The sequence below is a fragment of the Cygnus olor genome, chromosome 2 (genome assembly GCF_009769625.2).
Source record: "Cygnus olor isolate bCygOlo1 chromosome 2, bCygOlo1.pri.v2, whole genome shotgun sequence".
Classification (NCBI taxonomy): Eukaryota; Metazoa; Chordata; class Aves; order Anseriformes; family Anatidae; genus Cygnus; species Cygnus olor.
Window position 1 is genome coordinate 52,420,480 of NC_049170.1, and position 27,048 is coordinate 52,447,527.

The following is a 27,048-nucleotide window of genomic DNA, read 5'->3' on the forward strand; positions in this document are numbered from 1 at the left end:
AGTAGCAGGAGTCTCCTTCCTCCAGTGACAGGCAGCAGCACAAGCTGCTACAGGCACAGACGCTCATCTGGGCTTAAATTCAATTCATTAGCCAAGACAGAGAAAAACTTAATTACTCACTAATTGACCAGTCCTCAAGGCTTTCTCAAAGGCTGATATTTTGTCATTGACATGGCTCTTGGTAAAGCAAGACTGGCAAATTACAAACTGTGCCTGCTAATGGATTGTTCTAATAGGAGGTCAGCATCAGGAATGCTTTTTGTTTGTTTGTTTGTCTACCACATGATATTAGAAAAAAGAGGAGGGAAAAAAAAAAAAAAGGCAATTTTCAAATTTTCAGTCTGAAGAAAACCAGGGGTTCTCCTGCTTGGACTATTACCCCTCTGGGGAAGTTTTCTGCAGCTTCAGTTTGGGAACCCAGGGTCCTGCAGTTTTCCCTTTGCGGATAAAACACAGGCCTGTCTTTGGGCAGGTGTGAGCACTGGACTGTTACTCAGAAACTCTGCCCTCAGCAAGTATTCCAGCCTTCCCACCAGATTTTGAAGCACAGCTATTCTCTTTGGTAGCCCTGCTACAGCTCAGTTTAGGGAAAGGACCAGCAAGAAAGGATTTAGTTGCTCCTGTTGAATATCACAACAGACTCGCTGCTTTGAGTTTGCTTGTTGGGCACCTGCAAGGCTCTGCATGCCGCCCCACAGCAGAAGCCATGCTGGCCACAGCTGACTTTGCAGCACCGCTGAGGCATGGGAGATAGGAGCACAGACCCTTTGGGTGTCCTCCGTGTAAGAAGAGAGGAGGCACCTCCAAAAGACAGGTCAGCGCAGCGGTGAACTGGGTCAGCTTGCAGGGGTGAGCACTGAAGGTACCAGCAGGAACCTATTTCCTGATTGTGGCATTTCACTCTGGTGGGATGAACCTGGCCTTAATGACTCTTTGAGAGTAGATGAAACCACCTCCTGCGAGCTGTCTTGGAGGCCATTGGCTGCTGCAGAGGAGGAAACAATCCCATGAAGTCACAGGCCACATGAAAAAGCATGATAGCATCATTATAGGGTGGACAGGCATCACCCACGGGGTCACACCAGAACGAAACACCAGCTTCTCGCTGGGAGACCTCAGGAGGTGTTTTGTGAGACTGACATGGGTGACGTTTGTCAAACTGGAAGGACAGATCAGGCTGAAGGTAACGTTTAAGTCAACACTCACCCCAACGCAAAAAGATATGGGCATGGGTGGGCAGATAGCTGTTACGTACATACAAGTTAAGGTAAAGGACATCTTTTGTAACCTCAGAAAATACAGGAAGTTTAAAATCCAGGGGCTTAGTCATAAATAACCCTGAAATAAACCACTACTCATTGAAGAAAACTGGCCTTTATGACAAGTACTGGAACTGGGGGTAAAATTGCACACTGAAGCTGGAAACAAATCAAATTTGAAGCTATTAACTTTTTCCTTTTTTCTTTTCTTTTTTTTTGGAAAACCTGGTCAGATTTTTGGGTTAGCAGGAGTAATGGTGAGTGCTAGTTCCCTTCTCACATTAAGAAAGTGAATTGAATGTGGTAGGTAGTTCCCATTTCTACTGAAGAACAAGTGCACGTGGAAGAAGTTGTGTCCACACAGGAGTTGTGGTGCCTCTACAATTTCTGCTCAGCTGAAAATTGCTCACGCTTGTCTGATCTGGAATTTTAAAAATTGCCGAGAAATTCACAAATGCTGAATTTTTGCCTTGGAAAACATTTTTTTTTTCTGAAGTTGCAAGGTGAGGAGCTGGCAGCTCACTCGTCTACCAGGTGGGAAGCCGGGCAGCTTGCCCACTGTCAGCAGCTGGTGGGCTGGCAGGGCACCAGGCGTGTTGGCTGCCAACAGCTGGTTTCCATTGGGAGTTTGATGGAATTGACACATTCCCACCACAATGCCGCTTCCTCTATCATCAGCAAGATCCTCTGATGGAAAACTGCTGTGCTGGAAGTATTCAGTCTGCTGCAATGTGTCATGCATATTACTGTCTGGGCCAATGCATTGCCACGGCATTGTTGCACATTGACAGAACAAAACCAGAGCATTGGCTATTAAAAAATAAAATAATAATAATTAATAAAAAGCCAACTCAATAAATAAAATAGCTGTGTTTAAATAAAATGACATCAGTGCTGAATATACTCTGAGCAAACTGGTGGGAAAAAAATGCATGGGCATGGCTGAAATTTTGAGCTGCACGTGAAAATGGTGACATGGTTACAAAGGCAATGTCAGGTGAAAAGTCTTCTCAGCCGTTCCCCTCAACCCTCATCCCAAAAACATGTTTCCTGAAAGCCAAAACTCTCAAGATCTGTCCGATAATCTGCTGATGTGAAAAGCTCCACAGATGATATGCTGGGTTTTTGAGGATGTGCCACTCAGCTGGAAAATCCTACTTCAGATGCTGAGTAATTGTAGTTAGGATAGAAATATTTAATAGTAAGCATCACCTTAATATTCAATGCTCAGAAACATAGCTGCAATTGTCCCTTATAAACACGGTAGGAAATGGGTGTGCAAGAAAACTAAGGAGCGTTTTTATGTGAAATGACACAGCTGAGTGTAATGTTTCGTTATGTCTTTTGGCAACACAGACCATGAGGCCCGATTCTGCTGCAAGGACAGGAAGGGTTGAGGGAGCAAAGGATGTGAAGGGGGGCTTTGAAGCAGCAGACTTCCCTTACTGCAGCTTCCCGTGGGTTCCCCACTTGCAGGTAGCTCTGGCTGATCCAGGTATGCCCCAGGTCGTGGTCCCCACCAGAGCGTGCGAGGGGCCAGGTTTACAGGAATCCTGCACCCCACCTGCAGAGAGAAAAGAGTAATGCCGCAGTGGCACGCAGGAGCTAAGCCAGAGCTTGCCCCACTCTCTGTAAATGGATTTACACAAATCTCAAAGGCTGTTAAGGAGCCCAGGGGAGGTACTGCTTACAGCTTAACGCCATTTATGTTTTAGAAAGCAGATAAGAGTCAAGATTCCGATCTATCCTCTTTTATTCTCAAAATTTCTAGTGAGCACCCCAGATATGTTTGTTTCCACGTTTTTTGAACCAAATGTTAATCTTTTTAAAGACAGACAACAAAATGAGATAAATATCTTTTCACTAATTTTTTAATGTTGCACATACTGCATTTTGTAACATCAGAAGAAAAAAATGAAGTAAATCTCAGAGATGGAAAATAAATATATACTTTTATGAATGTATGCAGAGAGAGTGCAAAAAATTGCATCTGTAAAATGTTTAAATGCTGAATCATACAACCAAAATTTTACAAAAGCACTTATTTCTTTATACGTCAGCTTTCTTATAAACACAAAAATATTTTAACAAATCTTACAAAGATCAAACCCTTTTTGCCCTTCACCAGGATAAAAGTGGTGAAGAAAGTGTATTACCTGGAGGAAAAGAAGAAACCCAGACAAACAAAACATAAGCTTAAACAGGTACCAGGGAAACGACATCTAGATGCTGAAGAGGAGTTCACCCTTGTGCAGCGCAGCGCAGAAGGCAAGTCCCCCTGAACAGGAAGGGCTGGCCCTCTGAAGAGGAATTTGCTTCCTGCCGTCGAGACAAAACTATTCCTTTCCATGCCACCCACCCAGCACAGCAATGAAGTGTCCTGTGTCATGCTCCTGTCAAACCGAGGCTTCGTTTCAAACGCCGACGCATTGGAAAGCAGCGCAGTGTGTCCAGCCAGGAGACTTCCCACCAGCAAGACCTTATGCACTTTTCCCCAGAAATATGCAATACTGTGGTAGTTTGGAGTTCTCACAGGGTGACACTTGGCACCTGCGATGCTAGTATCGTCAGGGTATATAGCAGTTCTGCTGCTCTTCCTAGATATTATGCAAAATGCACACCTACACCAGGCCAACTCCAAATAACTCATCAACTGCGGTTTCTCTGAGACAGACCAGTAGCAGAGCCTGCAAAACCGAAGGAACAGAGGTTTGCTGTGGCATTTGAGAAGTTTGGGGGTCAGATATATAGTTACGGTCAAGCTAGAGATGGTGGCCCTGATGAAACTCTGGGAGACACACATGCACAGTGACCTGGCCTGGCGTCCTGGCTGCGGTGCTGCACGGGCTTCGCGCCATACATGCCGTACAGCTGGCAGCGCTCATGAAGCCTCTCAGACCAGTCCCTTGTGCACCACATCTACTGCATGTGTCCCAGCAAGCTGTAAAAGCCCAGGCACCTTCCTGAAATGTAACAAACTCATTGCACACATGTTGTGGCATCACGCATTCGACCTGACCAGGATCTCCTGGCATGTGGCCACCAGAAGCTGTTGCTTCTGTTTGAATATCCAGAAGGCACAGACAAATTATTTAAGTCTTTAATTTTCAGCTAGGAACAGAAAAAGCCTCTTAGGCAGAAGGGGAAAAAGAAGTGGAAAGAATGATGTCATGTCCTCTAAAAAGGTGGTGGACCTTGTCAACCACCATCATCTTGAATAGCCCAGATCGTGATGGTCAATAAAATTCATTACTAGGAAATTACCTTCCCTAACAATAGGAATTTGCTTGATTCAAAGAACTAACTTGAGGGATCGTAACAAAACACTCTGATGTAACTAAAAAAAACAGTACAGAACATTTGCTGTGGACTGCACCAAACCATAGGAGTTTACCCTGCCTGGAACACAACAACTTTCTCCATAGTAAGTAGAAGAGGAAAGGTTTTCCATATGAATGCAATTAAAAATAAATGTATCACATGATAAAAGCCAACTATACTTCAAAATTGGTATAATTACAAAATATAAATTATATGTGAATTATATAAATTATAAATTATAAAAATGCATTGGTTCTGAGAAACTGAGTGTAGTGACACAAAATAGACCTTTGGGCTTCTTGTTCTGCAAAAACCATTACTCTCTCACTGCATTACTAACCAGAAGACAAATAAATATTAGACTGAAGTTTTTCATAATCATAGCAGTAAGATGACCTTCTGGCAGACTGCAGAAGAATCAACTCTCATTATTTCAGAAGTACATTTTCACATCTTTATTGCTAGCCACATAAATTAGGGCCTGATACTACATACTTACACACAAGGGAGATGTCTTACTAGCTTACAAGTCTTACTTGACTGTCTATAACTAGAACACTCTGTTAAAACTGTTTTATTGAATTTCTTAAATTATCTTACATATAAGTATATCCAAGAAAGCTTCCAGGGGGGTTGGATCCCTAAAATATGGAGACCTACAAGAGAATCTTTTTTGATGTATAAAATGAAAACATGTAAGTTTTATTTTTTGCCCAGTATATTTCCAAAAAGTCTGCTCAACAGCAGAAGCATATTTCATGTGAAACTCAAAAAGCTGTTGGGCTCTAACAAAGCAGTCCTTATTTAGGGATTCCAAGACAACCTCTTAAGTATCAATGAGTTTTTCTACACAAGCCAAGTTTGAAATTTCTATCTTTGGTCATTATCTAAGCATCAAATTTCTTAATAAAATCTCTGAGAAATTTGCTGGAAGGTTTTTATCCTCATATAAAGAAATCTACTAATTTCACTCTAGAAATCTTTGGCCTGAGACAGGGGATGAAAAGCACAATCTCAAAAGGATTTTGTATGAGAAAAGAAAAGAATGACTGACAGAGATTACAGTGCAAAACAGATTTCAAATTTTTAAAGTGGCAGGGACTGCAACACAACCACCTGCTGTGGTACCAGAGAAGAGAGCAGTCAAAAGCTGGTTTCATTGTCCTGTTGTGGAAACACAGTTGCTTTCTGTCCACTTGCATATCTTCAAGCAAATATGAAGATAATATCCAGTTTCTCTTAAGTTTATTCAAGTAAAAAACATATGTACATTTTAAACTTATCTTTGGACTTTATTTTCTGCTATGTTACTGGACAGACAACCGTACATAGCATTTAGCATCATTAAAGCACTGCGGAAACATCAGTTACTGTAAACCTTCGTGCCTTCCTTTGAGATAAGTAACCCCATGTGCCATTAAAAAATAACCAGTTACTGAAAGGCCACCTTGACCATCTCCCGTAGTTCTACGATAAATACTGCAGAGAAGTACTTATGCTCTAGCATGAGAGATATTTACTTCTTATTGACAAGTGGTTTTGGAAGCAGGTACTACCACCCTCATTGTAACACAAGGACAAGAGATGCAGAGTTGGATCCCCAGCCGTATTCGACACAGCTGCCATGACTGCAGAGAAATTACGGTGAGGTATGTGGCCATGGAGATTTGTGGCCAGCTGCAGTAAAAATCCAAATTTCCATTACTTTCTAGACTTTTAGGATTGGATCTTTAGACATCCATAGCCCAATATTCTGAAGGGCTGAATGCCTCTGACTCATAGGGAATAGACAGTTGTGACTTTTGTTCTCCAAAGGAGTCATCTGTAGACATTGTCAATCTAACATTAATAGCCAAAATAAATAGCCAAAAAAAGCAAAGTTTGTCTCAGTGGTTAAAGGCCACAGGGAGAATTGGCAACAGAGTCAGGGAGGGTTGCAGGTGTGCCATACACCCCAGCTCCTGCGCAGCACTCAACCCTGCCAAAGCCTGGAATTCTCCCTTGGGTGCTTCCTGCACACCAACCACATGCGAAAGGAGAACAAGGATAGATGGTGAGAGTGGTGAGGATGAGGGCTGATACTAACATGCACCGCATCACATAGATGGAATTCAAGAGGGTAGACTTACAACTACATCGATTTAGAATAGTCAAAAGCAGCCAGAGTCCCATTTTTTGTTTTGTTTTGTTTGGTTTTTTTCCTCCCTAATTTCTGTTCATATTATTTGCCGTGCTTGCAATAAATTTCTTATAAAGTGAGTTTGTTGTTGTTTTTTTTTAAAAAAAAGAAACCCCGTAAAAAACACTCTTGCTAAAATGGTTCATTGTGTATGACTGCATATGACCAGTTGGGGCAAAATAGTTGCTTGCTGGAAAGCAAGACAACAGGGCCCTACTGCTCCTGGCACTTCAGCACAGGTACAGCTCTACCCGGCAGAGTTAGTGCATCCTTACGAGCTGGCCAGGTCACAGTCTACTTAGAGCACATGCTCAGGCATCCCTACACAAAGAAAAGCCAGGATACACAGTGTACTGGGCAAAGCCTTTTAAATAAGTTAATCCTCATAAGATTTATAGTTTAAGCTCTGAAGTAGTTCTGGAGCTTCCTTCTTGAACTATTTGTTGCATCTACACAGCCAAAGAAAGGAGTGCCTGTAGTTCATGCTACTTTATCCAGCTTTTGGGTAAAGACCCCCAGCTAATATCTGGGCATACAGGCTCCTTAAATGCCTGGATTGGCATTCTGGCTCTTAGGTTGCCCTAACATCCAGATACTAAACTTCTACTGCTTTTGGTACACCCACCGGACACCTAAACTGGCACAAGCAATAAGAAGTGCACACAGAAAAGGCACATCTTCCTTCTGCTCTGTAGATATTAATCTCTGAGAGAAGTTATCCTGCACTCAAACTGAGAAGTTAATAAAAATAGACAGAAAAGTGTTTCTTTCACAGACTTTGTAGCTATGCACATGTGCACTGCTTTTATAAAACATTATCCTTCAAACCACTGAAACAAATTGCTATTTTCTGGAGAGAGCTACATTAACTTCAGACAGCATTTAAAGACCTAAACAAGGTGGAATTTGTTTTATAATAAAAATGGTGACCTTATGTCTATTAGCGTATTCTGGGCAAGATACTGCCTTCAGCTGCATTCCTTTAACAGAGGGAAGAACCTGGCAATTTCATTAACGCAGCAGTACTAACGAAAAACCATGAGACACCTTCATTTCACTGGGCGTTTTAGCAAAAACTACAAACGAAAGAGGAAGTTGACAAAGAAAGAAACTGGGCTAGCAGAAGGTGTATTGAAGACCACAAAACATGAAAAAAAAATTTAACATGCAAAGGGTATTATTACTTGCTGGTTATGGTTAAAGAGACTGTACAGCTCCTGTATCTTTGTCCTTGAGGGCTTCCTTAAAGTAAGACTCTCAACTGAAAGTTCCTCAATAAGCTGGAAATGGCAGTAGGGCCATAAAAATGTAGGTAGAAAAATAGTGTAAAGCCGAGGGCTAGATACTTTAATCTGTCACAAGTGCCCCCAAGTACAATCATTACTGCTGTTAAAGAAAACACATACAGAAAACATTCTCTACCTTGTATAAATCGTAGTTGTCTGCATTGCACTCTGTATTTAAAATGTACTGACTACCTTTCTGCTTCCCTTAGAAGCCGCGGATGGAGAATAAATATAACCTTTCAAATTGGCGAGCGCTGCCTGCCCTCCAGTCACGACTAGTAGCAAAGTCAGATAGCATTTATAAGAGAAATCGATTAAAAAGTAAAACAGACAACATCATTTAAGGCCTTTGTCCCTGCTAGTCTGCTCAACAGACTAGATTTTCTTAAAATAAGAAAATTTTCTTAAAATTAAAAAAAAAATTCTTAAAATTTTCTTAAAATAAGAAAATCTACCACTTCTGTTACAGTTAACAGAGGGGGAAGTTAAACAAAAAAGGTCACATTTATGGCTGCCAAGAAGGCAAAGTTCCTGAGGCTCAGCCAAACGCAACAGAAAATATGTTCTTTGCAGCATTCTTCTGTTGCTTCGCATTGCATGCATGGAGGAGGGTAGGACCAAGGAGGAAAAGCCTGACATGATGCTCAGGTTGAGCATCCCATTTAAAACTTGCAGCCCTTATTGCAAAGGGTTTGGAATTACAACTGATTAAACAGTGCAAATTCGTATCAGTTCCCACACATATAAAATGCACTGTAAGTCCAGAACAAAAGACACTGCTGGCCAGGGTTTTGAGGAGCACCAGCCATTAAGGAAATAAATGCACGGAGCAGAGTCTGAACTCAGCTACTGGGTGAGCCTGAAGTAACTCCAGCTCTTCAGGGAGGTTTCAGTGAATTTATACGGGTGTAACTGATACCAGGGTCTAAATCAGTTTAGTGGTGAGGCACCAAGTGAAAACAAAGGGTGTATAAAATGACAGGCTTTCATATTCAGAGTAACTAAAAATGAGCGGTAACAAAGTTTGTTAACCTTGAGTGGGACAGAAAAAATATTCACCAATGGATGGAGCTTACATTTACACAGCATTTCTCAAGTATTCACTTCAGCAGGTCCGTAACGTTCAAGAGAGGGTTTTGGTTTAGCCTGTTCTGAGTAACGTTTTACAGGGTTCTTGCTGCTACCCCATGTAAACTGCTGAAAAAATATACTGACTGCCTGGAAAATAAATTGTGCATTATGTACTCAGTATATCCACACACAAGGTCACTGTATATATGCACAGCCAAGATCCCAGTACTGCACAAAATAGGAGCCTTTCCTAAAACACCAGATTCCTGGTGACTTTACTACACCCATGTTACTGACAAAAGGCATGCCCAATAGCAGGGAAATATGCTTAGTCCTTGTATTTCAATGTAGGTACGTCTCATTTGATCTGAAAAAAGCATCTATTTTCCCAAGCTAGTCCAGTCTCCTAAGAGAGAGCTCTGTCTTACAAATAGTTTTGTTGGTTTTCACTTGTGTAATCGAGATCAGTAATATGAATCCCATTGATTTCAATGCTGAAAGAAATGCCATGGAAGCCAGTTGACAGGAAACTGTCAATATATTTTCTTAACAGTTTTTTACCTCTAATGGGACACAAGCTAGCAGGCAGAAGACCTTTATCAAGCTTTTCCCTCTCCCCGTTGTAAAATACCCAAAACTTTCTGAAAAATCCAACTGTCACCAAGAACCAACAGATAGCATGACAGTAACAGTTGGGTCTGCAAAGGCAGAATAATACTGCAGGATCAACTCGCGCAGTTGATGGAAGGTGGCAATCTTCTAGCAATCTCAAGAGCTGGCTCATACTGAAGGGTATGAACTACCGATCGGCGTCCTGTTTTTCTTTTAGAAAGCAAAAAACCTATACCGTATGTACTGCACTATTATCTAGACTTTTTCCACACTGCAACTTGTAAGTGATAGAGTAGCCTGTAGAGAATAGGCACTTATCCCAAGAATTGGCAAAAAAAAAAGGGAGCATTATTTGGTAGGTATGGCACCAAAATACAACCACTGTGCTTTCTCACAAACATATGCTGTACAGACAGAGGCTCAAACAGACGCAGAGTTAGGTTGCTGGCAGACTGTGTTTTTTCTTTTTGCTTCGGCAAGATTTGCAAATGCAGCAGATGATGCATGGAGATGCCACAAGCAGCAAGGGAGAGGTCACCAATGCTATGATACCTAGTCCAACGAGGATCCCTACAACCTGAAAGACATAGCGGGGAAAAATATGTATTTAGCTAATGTGGAAAATAAAATACATGTGCATTCATAAGCATGGGGTAAGGCATAAAAATAGTTGAAAGCATGAAAATAACCATATTGGTCCTTCACTGAAGGGTAAAATCTCTGCTTAACACATGCATGATTGCTCTGTTCAGCTGACTAGAAACACACCTGTGTCCTGTTCCACATCACTGAAGCACGTGAGTGGCCTAGCTTGTTTCTGCAAGGGCCTTTGTCGTAATGTCTTAAGAAGATGTCGTTCTAAAAAACAAAAGAAGAAGCTGTAAGAGAAGGTTACAGTATGGGGACATGCAGGGACATGTTCAAGACTGGACTGGAAATACAACTTCCCTGACACTGCTGTAAAATTACCTGCTGCTGGCAGGGAAATTCACCTACCTTCCAAATAATTATCTAGAAAACCTTCTTGCAGTTCCAAAAAGTGTAGTGTATTTGGAATCCAAAATATTGTATAGCATCTTCCTTCCTCCACTTCTAAAAAGCTTTGGACAACTATATCTGCATTGCATTTATGACAAAATTACCTAGTCTGTAATTTGGTGATGCTAAAGGGGCCTATAATCAAGACATTTCTGAAAGTTAGCAGTCTCAGGTATCATCTTCCTTAGGTACTTCTACCTTCTGTTCTGCTGTCCCTTCAGGTCATTTTTCTTACTAGGCTTAACAGGAAAATTGAAAATAAAATGAAATAAATAAAATAAAATATAAAATAAACAGAAATCCCTGTTTCTTTTTGTTTTTATAAAAAAAATAGAAATCGCCATTTCTTTTTGTTTTTCCCAATATTACTAAAGTATCTATTTTTTCTTCAGAAGATGACTAATGCTCCACATTACTCTACCCTTGCCAGCTGTGCTGTGACCTAATGCTGCTTCCTCTTTCATTCTTTAGCCTTACTCTTCAGCTCTGCTGGTATTACCCACATCCAAATCTGGATTTCCCTTAACCCTGCTCATTTAGAAAAACTACATTTGAATCGGACAGCTATGGTTTCTTTTTTCTTTGTCCTCTTGAACAGACTAAAACTTTGTAAGGACATGTCTGCAGAAAGGGAGAATCTGATGGTCTTCCAGTTCAGCAAAGTTTTAAGCATTCATTGTGTACCATATGTACTCTGAGGCAAGCCATAAGTCTGATGTCGAAAAAGCACACTCCTGCATCCAAAAATGGGACATAACATTAAGTGAAACTTGCTAAGCATTCTGAGAAAAGGAAGGCTGAAGAATGAGGAAGTCTCATTGTTTGCTAGCTGAGGAGTATAAAAAAAAAGGAGAAAAGTCGTGCATCTTTTGATATTTTATTTCAAGTGCTGGTAAAGTTATTTTCACATTCTCACCGTTGTTATTAATGACTGTGCCAAAAAGGGAAGCAGTCACATATACGAGTACATTACCTCTTGTACTCTTAATCCTACTAGAAAACTTAAGGTCCACAAAAGTTGAGACTAGTTGGTATCACTTGAGAAATAATTAGCCACCTGCATTTCATAACCCATGTTGATAATGCAACAGTTTTATCCTCAAGCCTACTAACTAATCATTCTCTTCAGCAACACAGCACTAGAGATGGACTAGCAAAGAAGACCAAGTTTACACGAGCTCTTAATGTACCCTCCCTTGAAACAACTGCCTTCACCCAGTACCGTACCATTTTTTGGACAGGCTGTGATCCTTGCAGTTGGAGCAAGCATGAGAAACTTATTTCCCTGACTCTCAAACTGTTTTTGGCTTCTGCATGGGAAGAGGGAATCAGTGAAAGGCAGTGCTTGGACCTCCAGAAAGTAACCAATCTGTCCCAGTTCCCTCAAAGATCTACCACGGGACCTCTGGATATGGCTATAATCCTTTATGGAAGAAGGATGTTGATATAAATAAAAGCACTGGATAGTACTTTTATTAGTGAGAAGAAAAGAATGAAGTGAGTGAAGTTCCTTTGACTAGTGGAAGGGGTCCCTGCCCATGGCAGGGGGATTGGAATTAGATGATCTTTAAGGTCCTTTCCAACCCAAAGCATTCTATGCTTCTAAGTTAGAAGCTGAAATAAGCCAGGAGATTCACTAGAACATCAAGGAGTTGTTGGGAAGCTTCTATGGGTTACCCCGGTTACCCTTTATCTATTTTTGATCTGCAGCACTTACATCCAAGTTCTGTAGACAGTACCAGCAAAACGTGTGTTTGCAGTTCTTGCACATCATCTGAGCACAGCCCTCGTTCCTCTCAATGTAGATCTGACAAACTGGGCACTGCTTAATTGGTGCCTCTGTCTCTGTTCCAATAAGTGATCTAGAAGAGTAAGGAAACATTAGAGTGAAATGTAAATATAATTATAGGTGATACTCAGATTCACTACCTAATGTGTATTGTACTTACTATTCAGAGCATCTAATGTTATTGTTTTAATGCACTTAATGTGAGGCTTATTATATTCAGAATACACCAAAGTATACTCAGTAATAAGTGAAGGATTTTATATCATGTAAAGTTGAAAGGCTATTCTCTTGGTCTTTCATGCTAAATAAAGCCAACACTGACTATACCCACCAACATATCACCTACAGCATTAAAAATCAGCACTTGGTAAGAGTGCTTCCACAACACATTAACAGAACTGGGTTATGCAACTCATGGCATTGTCCTTGCCTAAACAGAATAACTTAAACTCCACCAAAGCCAAGGATCAAACCTGGGCGAGAGAAATTATGGTGAGACATCTTTGGCAACTCATATCTGATGAAGTCTCTAGCAAGCAGAATCTTTAGGTTTTAAGTCTTTAATTTCTTACAAAAAGCAATAGGAAACTTTGAATATACATGACTGAACTTTATCTGATTCAGAAAACAAAGATGGATGGCCACAGACATTATATAATCTAAACAAATAAGTGTTTTCCTTCTATAGATTAATGCCTTATGCAACCTGACCTGTGGGTTATTTGCACCTACATAAAATTAACTTAAATCATATTTCTCCCACCAAATGGGACACTGCACACCCACTCTTCATAAAAGTTAAGATTTTTCTATGTAGAAATTCTGTAAATATAAAGCAGAGGTAATTTCTTAATCACAGTACAAGCAAAGTTTGGATCCCAGAATATTAGTGTACTGGATGTTTTGTACAGGTACATGTCATACTACTACCATGCAAACAAGGTCTTTAGGAGGACTGAAAGCCCTGGTGGATTTCACCTTTCAGAAGTGTCAGTGGCATCCCAAAATTTGGTAAGAACCCAAATAATATTAAGATTTTTTTAAAAAAGGAAATGTATAATTTAAAATAATCATTAGATTGGAATTATATTTAGGGAACACCAGCAGAGGTGGATAGTATCAGAGATGCACCTAAGAAACCAGATGGAAGCAGTTCCATGAAACTGACGTTAGACACAGAGTGAGCACTTCATGCCAAATCAAACCAAAAGATCACATGACTCCTGTGGGTTCCTCTCTTACCCCTGCTCTGTTGGTACCAGAGTAGTTTGGTTTTCTGGGCACAGGCGCTGTGGGTGCCACGTCTCCTTGCAAGAGGAGCAGAACGTCAGGTGGCAAGCTGGACACTCCACTGGCACCGGCACTCCTGGCTCGCTCGGCCCAATACAGCACACCGTCTGGCAGTCAGCCGCAGGGCACCATGTTCTCTCGGGGTCCAAGTGGACTTCTGAAACGTAACAGAGACAGAAATAAAACTGGTCATATGGTCCCCTTCTCATTCCAGTGACATGTCTAGGTATGCAAGACCCAGTTCTGCATGGGCATGGGGAAGTTGAGGCTCTCTGCACCTGTGCTCACAGGCTTTTGAGCCTACTTTTCTTCAGGCAGGTCTGAAATGGTATTCTGCAACAGCAGCTGCACTGGAAGCATCACAAAAACAGCAACATACTACGAGGGACATATTCTTTGCCTTTATAGGAGGGTACAAAAGATGAAGACAACTAATGCTTTCTGAGAAGCATGTACCATTTTGTCTTTCACATGTGGAAACCATGTCGCATCACTCATGTAAATAGCAGGAGAACTGTCATTAAATTAAGATCAAGTCACTTTCTGTACCTTATTTCCCCCACGCTCTTTTAAGTGATTAATATTCACCTTATTATATGATCAGTATTTGTCAGATGTCCAATTATAACAATAGTCAATATAAGTTCATGAGTGGAAACACTGGCACATGGTAGCAAATGATAAATGTTGATTCTTTCTCTTGCTCCCCAACCTTTATCTGAGGACTTTGGACTTGCAGCAGAAACCCAGATGAATCACATCCACTGTTAGGGTTGTCCACTGTGTGTTCACTTCACACTGCTCAAGTCAATGCAGCCCAGCCAAACACTCCCACCCTGCATCTCCTCCCTCCCTGGGAGCTCTCTGGGACCACCAATGAAAATGGATGCAGGGCATGCCTCAGTAAAGCATGGAAATCCCTGACTGTGAGATCTAAAAAGCCATTACAGAGTTCTTCTCTACTTCCAGCAGGTAAAAGCAAACAAAAGGCCACACAAGGGCCCCTGACATATGTTCTCTGGCAAATTTTGCTGAAACAGTTGAAGGCATTTCCTGCTGTGCACACTCCTGTCTGCATTGCTTCTTTGCAGGAGGTTGCTGGTAGCCCACATTGCAGGGGGCTGGTGGATGGATATCTAGCAGATGCTCCAGCCAGCATGATAAACAATGGTATCAATTCAGCATCCAGACATCTAGAAACTAGAAACCATACAACTAGAATTGTGTTCAAAGAAGTAAAGCAGTAGATACATAAACAGTAGAAAAATAAAACATAAGCAGTAAATAGATAAAAGTACACATGCATCAACGCCTGGGGAAGACATCCCACAACCTTCATAACCTAATGTACTTTAGAAACTGAGTTCTTTTCCAGTATGTCAAACATCTGTGTTCGACTTGAAAACTTCCAGCTTCTTCACAGGTGGCCTGTGCGAACCTCATGAAGTTCAGCAAGGCCAAGCACAAGGTCCCGCACCTGGGTTGGGGCAATCCCAAGCACAAATACAGACTGGGCGGAGAATGGATTGAGAGCAGCCCTGAGAAGAACCTGGGGGTGTTGAGGGAGGTGATTCTCCCCATCTACTCTAGTGAGAACCCACCTGGAGCACTGCATTCAGCTCTGGGGACCACAGCACAAGAAGGACGTGGACATACTAGAACAAGTCCAGAGCAGGGCCGCAAAGATGATGAAGGGCTGGAGCACCTCTCCTATGAAGACAGGCTGAGGGAGTTGGGGTTGTTCAGCCTGGAGAAGAGAAGGCTCCAGGCAGACCTTATAGCGGCCTTCCAGTGCCTAAAGGGGGCCTGCAGGAAAGCTGGGGAGGGACTCTTTGTCAGGGATTGGAGTGATAGGACAAGGGGTAATGGCTTTAAACTAAAAGTGGGTAGGTTTATGTTAGATATAAGGAAGAAATTCTTTACTCAGAGGGTGGTGAGGCACTGGCACAGGCTGCCCAGAGAAGCTGTGGATGCCCCATCCCTGGAGGTGTTCAAGGCCAGGTTGGATGGGGCCCTGAGCAACCTGATCTAGTGGGAGGTGTCCTTGCCCATGGCAGGGGGGTTGGAATTAGATCATCTCTAAGGTCCCTTCCAATCCAAACCATTCTATGATTCAAAGCTATGGGAAAACAAACAAACAAAAACCCTTACAGGCAATCTCCCTCCCTAACTGAAACAAACTAACTTCAGCCTAATCCACTGGTAGCTCAGAGTTTCCTGATAATTTTGGAGGTGTCTTTTGGGGTGAACAGTAAACCCACACCAAAATACAACTTGGTTTATCATAAAACTATTCACACATTCAGGGTGATTCTTGACAGATACTTAGAGAAGAAGCCACTTTTTAATGATCATGTTAGCAAAGCCACCAGCAGAGGAGTAACCACTAACACCTTTTTTCTATTTAATATTTGAGAGCAAGCATGTAGGAGAGAATTTCATTCAACTCCTCTGCTCAAGACAAGCTGAGACCCTTTCTTTTCTGAAGGTGTCCTCTGGGTCAGGCTATCACATAGTCCTGTGTCTGGCTTTCAGTTTCCATTGATGCTACTACAATCTGGGTGCACAGTGGTGGCAGGGATAATACTCACCTGGGCCATGATCTGACTACCAGGCAAGGCAGTCAAGAGACATGAGTTTGAACCTCTTTCAACAAAGACTAGCACGTAGTCTCCCATATTTAAAGTAGGCATATCGGTCACTGTCATATGGGACACTAAGTCAGGGGCTTTGCTACATTCATCTATTTTCCATCCCTCCATGTAGTTATTGCAACTACAGGTAATATATTAATCTGTGTCAGAGTCCTCTGACAGATGTGGAGGCTTTCCGCATCCATAGCAAAGGCTTTAATCTATAATTTAGGCAGTGCCAGAAAAACACCTGTACCACCTACCTTCTTTTCCAGCCATTCCATGAATCTAGTTACCTTCTTTCCCCTTATTCTCTTACACGTGCTTCCTCTACCAGCAAAAGCAAATAAACATTTTGCTTTGAACTGAATTAAAGCCAGAAAAAGACAGTTTGTAGCTTCATTTGTGGGGAGAAGAAAGAGACAGGGGTGGACAAGCCATCCAAGCATTTTTAAATAGCATCCTTCCTGAGAACTCATTATTTCTGTAGCTTCCTTCAGAGATGATGCTCTGAACTGGGTAAGACCATGCCCTATTATTGACTATTGCATTTAAGTCTTCCCACAATAGGTTCCATATGTTTTCTGTTGATAAACAACAGTTAAAATGAGAAAAAAAACTGCAGTTCCTGCAGATAGCATGCTCAACTTTGGAAACCTAAATTCTCATATCCTCGTTTTGGATGAAAGACAGGATGTCTGGTTTTGACATCCACTGGGCAAAGGGTTGTAAGTCTTACTGATTTTTACAAGTTTTTTGCAGTAAGATGTGATGCATAAAATGAAACTCCCTCCTCTCCCACTTCCTTCATTTTACAAAGAACCTACAGATGGTGTTTTGCAATCCATGCTGTCTCATACTGTTTGCTTTACCATGGAGTACAAGCAAAACCAGAAAAAAAATAAAATAAAAAGGAGCAGCCAAAAAAAGGAAAGAGGCTATCATTTTACTCTGACAAGATGTTCAGTCTTTTGGTTAGGGCTATTTCTCTCTTGAGCCTTTTCCCTGCTTCCTCACAGCCAGTTCAGCCACGCTCATTCCACTCTCAGGAGGAAAGCTTCCCCAGACCGTGCCAGTAAGAGGCAGGGATCTGGCCAGTTTTCACAAAACACACAAGCAAGCAGGTGAGATGTGTGATACAAACAGAGGCATCTGCAAAATGAGTACAAAAAATGCAGCACTCTGAAGAATGAAGAATTTCTGGCTTAGAAGAGGTACCTACCGAAAAGGTGGCCCCGTGCACTCCACAAAATATTAGGAGCACCTGTCTTTTAATGCACTGCTTTTCAGTCAGGCATAAAAAGGAGGTTCTCACCATCTTTCACTATGTCTATTGGGCAACTGTCAGAGAAACAGAAATACACCGCGTGTGTCCTAACCACATCCTATTCCACTATTTTGTTATTTCTGATGGCCACAACAACCCCATCCTAAACAGACATACAGCAATTCCTGTTTCTTCTATTAAGACAGATTGCACAGAAGCCCTGTGACTAGGTCCTGATAAGTTCTAGATACGTAGGAAAGCTTGGTTTAAAGCCTGGAAACATTTGCATACTAAGAACACAAAGAACACAAGAGGACTGAATATTTTCAGTGCTTTCAGTATCAGACTATGCAATTGCATATAGACATCAAATTGTATGCCAGTTACTTCTCACAGCCTTTTAACCCAATATTATCTGTCCAATTTCTTAGAAATAAGGTAATAGAGAGGAAACATATTGTATTAAAACAGCTAGCAAAGATGGGGAAAACAGCTTTTGGATGTCTAAGTTCTTCATGTCTTCAAAATTTTTCTCAAAATTAATCTCTTAACAAAAAATGTCTGTAAGGATGAGAAGCACTGGCTTTACCAATCACCTGAAGACTGGTGAGAAAAGACCACAGAGCAAGAGCAGAAAGACTTACCCATGCAGTTGGTTACTTATGTCCAGCATTTCTAGTAAAGCCAAGGGGAAACCAAAGCAAGATGGAGGACAGACAGCCCATATCTCAACAGAATAAAGCTGGGAGCAGAAGGGTCTAAATATAGCAAGTGGAAGGGTTTGAATATTGGGTTTTGTTGATCAGAGCAAAAGTAAAGAAGGACAGCCTAGTACCTGCCTATTTTAAGAATCAGAATTTGGCCTATTGTATTTGCAAATGTGGAAAAGAGGACAGTACACTTCAGACGCAACATCTGGAAAACACATTGCTTTCTATTTCTTTCCCTTACCATGCAGCAAAAAACAACCCTAGCTAACTCCCTAGTGCCTGATCTGAAGAAAAAAACTGAGGACCAGGAAGAAAAGGGAGCTCAAAATATTTCATATGTAAATTTTTTCTTCATTTTTAAATGAACTTGAAAGGCTGACTACAGCCACGCTACTATTACAGTGAATTTCAGTTCTCTGAGGTATTCTCTATCATTACATAATTCCAGTGAATCCGTGGTCCTCTGAAGGTGTACTTGGCTTGGCTGACATCAGCTCTGGCCATGAGCTGCATCCTGACTGGAGTTCACGTGTTTTTAGGGAAAGGCCTATGGCGGAATGCAAAGACCAATGGACTACACTTGCTGGTAGGTCAAGGAGCTGCAGCTGAGTTTGCCTTAGGGCTCGTGTGAAAAGAGATCGTGAGGCTACACAGTGGTTGTGGTTGGCAGGAGTCTGTGGGAGAGGCAAGAGCTAGGCAGTAGCAGCCTGGGCTTTGTGTAGCACGAGGTTTGAAAAGGGCTGGGTTTCACTTATGCCGACAGAGGCACAAGCTGTGCATCAGATCTCATTTGTCGGGAGTCCCTGAGCAGACACCGGGTCAGAAGCTGGACCCAGCAGCTGCCATCATCAAGGCTTATTGCTAGATTCACAAAAGGACCATCAAGTCGGCATTGCTGCTGGTTTGGGTAGGCAAGCTTTGCTGGGCTGTTATCAGGTCTGAGAAGAGAGCTTCAGCCAGCAGAAGCCCGCAAGCCAGGTTAAACTGGTAAGTGTAGAAAGGTCAGCCTTAGGGGGCAATGCTAAACCTGGGACAGGCGAAAGGTCCTGGCTGGGGGTGGCATTAGTGCTGGTGTCCAGGACACAACTTGAGTTAGCAGGTTGTGTTCCCAGGCATCAGTAAGTTCACTTTATTGCTGGGGCACGCGAGGTCAAAAGTCTCGGTTTAAGCCTGCTGCTTGGATGCCAGTTTACTCATCATAGAGGAGAAAGGACAGATCTAAAAACATCATGAAAAAAGGCAGTGGAGGTGGAGGAGGATTTGCAAGACTTAGGCAAGAAGGAAAAGGGAAGGAGGATTTAAAAAACAGACAAGTTCCAGGTTTCTGAGAGTGGGAGGCAGTAAAAAAAAAAAATGTAACAGGGAGTTGGACAAAAGATCATGAGTTCAGCTTTGGCTAGTTGTAGAGGAAGAGATACCAGGAAATCATTAGTTTCACAGTCTTCAGTTAAAAAAAAGGTTTTATGTAAAAGAGATTAATGTATTGCAAGAATGCCTCACTTTCTTAACCCCTTAATATGTTATTTAACAAGCTGTGATTTCTACTTTCTAGGACTGTAGACAAGCCACTGCTTGGGTTATGAACTAGAAGGACTTCCTAAGGAATTAAGGGTAAACAAGAAGAAGGTAGAATGGGAGAAAGAAATCAAAAGTGAAAGCTGAGTTTGAGGTTTTTTTGTTGTTCTTTGTCCTGAGTACCTGCAAACCACAGCTACAATCTGCATCTGCCCATGACCTCTGGGGCACACTTGGGTGTACTTATTTTGTTGGTTTTGTACTTCATGGTCATCTCACTGAACTTCAGTCCAGATGAGATTCAGTAAAAACCCATATATTCTTCTATCTGACCATTTTTTTAAGTGCATTAATATACCTAACTTTTATGAACCTCTGCATTTTCATTCTTATTCCCAATTCCTCTGCATCTAAGCATGCATATAAAGCAGAGCACAAATATAGACTTCAGAGGAAAGCTTGAAGACAGAGTTAGAGCTGATCAGTCCCAGATACCCTACTCTGCAAGCTACCACAATCCAAATTCTTTGAAAAATACTACAACTTCCAGCTGGGCTTTCAAGTTGGTGTCAGTCTTCAAAATCAGCATGGGATCTCATCTTTCTGACTATCAAGTGTCTTCTTCAGCCTTGGCAAGGAATCGTCTCCTGAAGCAGAATGCTGACCTCTGACATACCAAAGCTTGGCACCAGTAAGATCTTCAGTTTCAAGACTCCTTACTACTATGCCTTACTCAGTAATGAGGGGTCCAATTATCCCTCAGGGAAAAAAAAAAATTAAACATACTAGAAGAATACACACAAGGCTTCTCCGTGAGAAAAATCTCTTCTAGGGATGCTTGCAAAAGTTTCTATCAGACAGCAGGGTCTGTATCTCCTAGAAGTTTTGAAGATCCTCGTGGATGTATATTTCAAAACAATGACATCTCTATCTCTTCCTTAACTCACCCAGCATGCTTTGTCTTAAGGCAGAGTGGTCTGCAATATGTCATATTGCTGCCTCTACTGACACTTTAAAACTCGAGGTAATAGAAACAAAAAGGGCTCATACCACGTTCAAACTTCAGCCTCTTGTACAACTGAAACTGGTCAACAGGCACCAAACAGGCAATCTGAAATGAGAAACAAACAGAAAAATCATGAGAAACAATTAGAGACTTGAGAAAATTTAATAAGCACCCTGTTCTACTTGTCTGCTCTCCTGATCCAGCTCTCAAATCCACCTTATTTTTCTGCATACTTTTCACCACCACATTTCTCCACACTTAGACTTCCTTCTTCAAAGTATAAAGTAGTTCTTGGTCTCTCCTATTTCAACCACACGGCACAGTAGTTCAGCCCAAGTCCTTCTTACCATGCACAGGAAAGCCTTCTTTTGGGGTTCTGTATTTACTTCAACCTCTTTGTTTTATTTCATGTTTGTTTAATGTAATGAAGGGTGACAGCTAGCCAGCCTTGGAAACTGAAGTCTGTTGTTCATGCACAAGAATACAGTCCAAACAAACGATTGCTCATTCATGTCTCCCAGTCTTTATGGTAGGAGCCAGTTAGCTCTCGGGAACAAAAAAGCCAGTCTGTTTTCCATTTTTTCTTCATGTAAAAAATGCATTTTTTCTTTTTTTTTTTTCCTGGACTAAGACGGTTAATGCCACTGCTATTGGAATTTGCCTTAGACATGCACAAGCCCACTGGGAACTAAAGTTAACAATCTAGTTGGCATAGACAATCAGGCTTTGTCAATACATTTTGGGCACTACCATAATTAAGCTAACTTAGCCTCAACGGATAAATGCTCTGCTCTCCAGTCCATGTGAAATAACCAAGTATTTAAAACTAATAACCAAACTTGCATACAGTGTAAGGAGGGGTTCGAACAAAACTTGTCAGATATTTGAGAAGCCAAATGTTTGCTGAATTCAAAATATGAGATAAATCTCTTATTTGATCCATTCATAACATTGCAGAGTGCAGATCAGACCAGCACTGAAAAAAAATTATGTCTAAATGACTTATTCTTTTCCTAAAAATAAACCTGGACTAATACCAGTAGAAGACCTGATCATTTGGAGCCCTGTGAAACAACACAGACCTGACAGCTTTGAAATGAAGGGTTCTCAACCCTCACCTCCAGTAGCCCCCAGTGGACCTTCAGATTACTGTAAAGGCAAAATTTTGCTCTCACTGGAGTAGAAATTGGCCCTTGCTATCCTTCTGGGTTGTGTTGCAAGGCACTCATGAGAAGAAATACAAAGACAGAAAAATTCAATATATATTCAATCTCGTAAATACCTCTGCTTTTGCAGTTGGAAAAAATAATAGCAGAGAATATATCCATTTGGAAGATAACAAATCACTTTATTAAGATCTCAAATCAAATGAAATTAAAATTGCATTTTGAAGCTGATTTTTGGATCAATTTTTGACCTAAACCAATGCCACTGTTGTCCAGATTTAAGTGTTCGAAGGTGCTTAAAAAACTTATAATTGAAGAAATCAAAGGATTTTTCAGCTAACTGGGAAACACTGACACATCTTCACAAACCATACTCGTAGTCTAGTGAATCAGTTCTGTGGTCAAAGTACTGTCCTCTTTCAGCTTCTGAATTCAGGGTGTGAAGTATTTTTAATATGAAAGTACTTTCATGGATACTTTAGTATGACTAACACAGAGAGCTTCCTGGAAAACTCTTCACCTGTTCATCAGAAGTTAGCTGAAACACTCTTGGAAAACAAATAACAACTTAATCAAACGAGTCAAAAAGAGTGAAGTTCAGCAGCTTCAGCAAAGAATGAAGCCAACCAACGGAATTACACAAAACCCACAAGACATCATTTCAGTATTGCCCAGTCTCCCCAGGGCAGCTTAAAATCTAAACAGAGTTCTGAAAACAAAGGGAGTCATCTGCTTTTCTCTAGCCGGGTGAGCATTGGCAACTACTTTAAATTTTACTTCATTATGACTAAATTAAAACAGCGAGTCTCAATGCTGTAAGGGTAAGAGCCACTTGAGTGAATTGTGTAGTTTTCTGAGGCCTTTTTGTGCTTGCTCTTGCTTTCAACAAACCGTTGAAGTGCAGCTCTATTGAGCCCAGAATTTCCCATGTATTAAAAATCGGCCTTTTTGATGACAGTGGGAGCAGAGTTAGGAGTTTTATCACAGATTTCAATAGGTAGCAGAGTTGGTGCTGAAAGCATCCCTTTCTTCTATTGAAAACCTGACCTCACTGTGCCAGCCCTCCCCACTGGCTTCCTCCAGCCCCGCTCTTCCTCCTATGCGGCCTCTTCACAGCCCAGGTCCGGCTCCCTGTATGCAGCTCCGGGCGCACACAGCCCGTCCCTTCTGCTGCTAATTTCATTTACATTCAATGGTAAAGACAGCTTTCGGGCAGCATGGTTGGGCAATGAGGTGCTTATCTCCTCCTGCTTGACATCAGAGTCTAAATGCTCATCTCCATGCAATTCTTTCAGCCCCGTCTGGGAGCCCATCCCAAACACCCCTGTCCTGCCCGACTGCACACACCCAGGGGTTCGGCACAGGATGGAAACCTGGGGAGGAAGCGAACTGGCAACAAGGCAGGTGGCAAAGGGCCAAAAGAGAAAGAGCACGAGCACGCCAGAAAGCAAGACATTTCGTACTCTCGGATAAGAAATTATTCAATGCAACAAGAAATGCTACAGGACAAGTTTTAGGTGTTTTTTCTTTTTCTTTTCTTTTTTTTTTTAATAAAAAACACTGGGTTAAGGTTACAATTAAACCTCTGAACAAAATGAGAATCTAGGACTCTCCTCTCATGAAAAGACATTGATTTGAGACTTATCAGACTGGTAGGAGTTGAAGTAAGTTTTCTGGTTTTCTATGCATCACAGGCAACTGCTTCATTTAAAGTACTCTTGTAGAGCACACGAATACTGGCAGGTCTCACTAAGAACATCAGCTTTCGCCTGAAGTAAAAATATTCATAGAAAAAAAAAAAGCAAAATTTTGAAAGCTAGCTACCACAAAAGGCTCCAGCTGGACCCTTGCCAAGTGTCCCAAAAGATTGCCCACTACAGTACAATAACCGGGGGTGCTATTGCTATGCGAGACAAAAGAGCAAAGGAAGGAAAATGAAAGAGTTGGAAATAATTGAGTTCAGTTTACACAGGGGCAGACTGTTCCTTGTAACTTGGGCAGTGCAGTAACCAGGAGCCAAGGAAGAACAACTCCCCTGTTTTTAAACACTGGCTACCACAGTGGAAAGGGAAAATCACCGCTCCACCTATTCTCAGGCTTTCAAAGGAGATGCAAGGAGGCAATCAAGAGAACTGAATAGGCCTTACTTCCTTTCACACCCTTATGAATCAAGTCTTGATACTGCCTGGAGAGGAAAGTTCATCAGGACAAGTCCTTCTCCCTTTCTCTCTTCAGCAGACACACAGCAAGCAGAGATCCTGCACTGGCAGCACCAACAGCAAAGGGTTGCACTGCCCGGCTCTGCTGAAGTCCCACTCACAGAGGCAGCGTCTGATTTTGCAAGTAGTACAAAGCAGTTTTAACTTGGGCTGTGGTTGTTATGCTCAGTAGTTTAATCACAAAACATTAATTCGTTTTCTCTATCAAGGAGCTCTTCCCTTATTTAATGAGACACACACACAAAAGACTCTTATTTACTTCCCTCAGATCTACTTAAGAACAAGTAAATAACTTTTTTAAATTTTGACCCTGAAAAAAGTAGGTTGGCCTGCAACATTTTCCCACCTTCCTCCCCATTTTAACATTTTGATTGCCCCTAGCAAAATGTAAACCAACTTTCAAATTAAAAATAAAGCCTTTATTTTAAAACAATTCCCAGAGGGATTTTTGCTCAGCTATGTATGGAATACAACACAGTAAAGAATTTGAAGATCTGGGTCACTGTCCGTTTCATCAGCTCTTTGCAAAGTGTCGACAACCCTCTGCCAGGTTAGCACTGGTGAAGATCAGGTATTTACACACATGGAGGGGCAATAAGCAGAAACTGCACTGAGTGCAAAGGGAAACTTCTCCTTGCTGAACTCAGGAGGCAAAAGGAAAGCCCAAATGATGCTCTCTCTTAGTGCTCCCTGCACAACTGTAATTCAAATCAGATTACATACATCACTGTGCCTTGTTGGCATCAACTCTACAAGCTTCAGAACAATGCAGACATTAGGAACAGCACAGCACAACCCACTAGAAATCATCCAAGCGAGTACTACATTGGAAGTCCTTATATGTACTCGAGACTTACCCTGATTCACAACTTACACTGGTGACTGCATTTGCACCATGTAAAACCATTTCAAGTCATAATAAATTACCCTCTATTTAGGTTAGGAATATTAACTGTTCCAATTAAATCAATGGAGCAAATCCCCAAGAGAGACAGGAATATTCTAGACGGGAGAAGTCTGCACAGTTGAGGAGATCTGCATTAGCATAAGATGTTCCTTCTACCTTCTGCTTCCAGGAAGAAACCCAAAGCATTTTCATTTATTGTATTATTAGAGTGCGAAAGGACAAACATCTTATTTAACAAGATGGCTTTTAAACTTTCCTTTTCTGTGTAACCAGCTATTTGAAACAGTGCCTGTAGCCAAAACCATTGCCTTCTCACCACTAACATCCATTTATTTCTGCTTTAAAACAAGCTACACTTAAAGCAGCTGCTTTCTTGATGTAACAGGTCAAGATATGATCTAGGCTTAGACTTGATTTCAAGCACTGTAGTGGAACAGTTCCTTCTATTGAAGTGCACTGTTTGTCAAAACCAAAAACAGCCAGGGAAAGTACCAGTTTCAACTAGCTTTTGTTAATGTAAAAACAAAACGGGGGGTTCAGAAAACATATTTTGAAAGTACTGAAAGGTACAATTTTCTAGTTCAAATTACTTACGTTAATTTTTTTTAAGAATAAAAAACCTGCAACATTTTCTTCTGAGGTCCAGAGAGACACAATGTTCTACTTCACCAGAAGTTAAGCCTTAACTCCCAACATCTCCTATACTCTGTGAATAAGCAGTTTACTCCCCAAACACCAATGAAATATTTAGACACATGCCTACTATTCAGACTTGCTAATTTCTTCATGACAAATATAGGAAGAAATTCTATCACACGTTTACAATGTTAACCTGAGTTTTTGCCCTCTCCACTGCCAAAAGCAACACAAGAAGTGTATGTGTCAGAATCAAGTCCAGGGCAGTGAAAAGGCTCTAATAATTTAGTACCAAACACCAGTGACACTGAGGAATTTTACTGAGAAGACAAAAACATACTTTATTCACAGAGAAGACAAGTAAGTCACTGGTAAGTACTGAGGAAATGTTACACACCTTGAATAAAGACCCTGACAGAGGAAAGTAGATGAACTTTCATAAATGTGTTCTAAGTTGCTTATATGCTTTATTATTAATTGTTCAGGTTTCTTATTGAACAGGACTCAATCCATAAGGCACTGAAGTCAATGGAAAGGCTTTTCTTCACTTCAAATTATGTCTAAGTTCACCTTATCTCCCTTGTGCAGGCTAGGGCAAAAGGCATTTAAAAAGCAAACAAGACAACTGTGTTAGCTAACGTAATTAGACACAATTTAGCCCAAAGTAAAGGAACCTATTTAACACCACATTCATGCGAAAGACGGTTTGAACTGCTGTTTTTTCTCCAAACTCTAACAGTGCCTGCTAAACATCAGTTACAGAAGGGTCTGAAATGGACATGACCTGAAAAATACACTTTTTCAAAACCCTGATGTTAACACAGGGGAGAAAAAAGGACCAATGTATTTTTCCCCCCAGGAGAGGTAACAGTCACATAATTTTCAGAAAAAAATATAAATAAAATCATAAAAAAGTCTACATGCATATATTAACATATTTTATTGAATGTTTACCAGATAAACTTTTAAACGCACAAGTATAAATATCTTTAAGTTATATACTACTGAATGGTTGAGAAAGTGTTGCCAGAGGTATGACATTTCTCATGGCACTGTTGTGGTGATGAACATTTTCCTGCCGGAGGCCAGAGAGCAAACAACCAGCCCTTCTGGAGGCGAGGCGGCTGATGTTTCCACACCTGGA

The 27,048-nt window shown here is 41.3% G+C and overlaps 1 protein-coding gene across 2 annotated transcripts in view; it reads right to left on the reverse strand.

Annotated features, from left to right (window-relative positions):
* Positions 1-8,479: 8,479 nt before the first annotated feature.
* Positions 8,480-27,048, reverse strand: part of RNF144B (ring finger protein 144B) — a 52,276-nt gene continuing 33,707 nt past the window's right edge. For both annotated transcript variants that reach the window (XM_040547940.1, XM_040547939.1), the window contains exons 4-8: positions 21,021-21,081; positions 13,798-14,002; positions 12,484-12,628; positions 10,497-10,586; positions 8,480-10,305 (exon numbers count right to left, since the gene is read on the reverse strand). In XM_040547940.1, the coding sequence (XP_040403874.1) occupies positions 10,165-10,305; positions 10,497-10,586; positions 12,484-12,628; positions 13,798-14,002; positions 21,021-21,081 (642 nt within the window). In that variant the 3' untranslated portion in view covers positions 8,480-10,164. The remainder of the gene's footprint in view (positions 10,306-10,496; positions 10,587-12,483; positions 12,629-13,797; positions 14,003-21,020; positions 21,082-27,048) is intronic.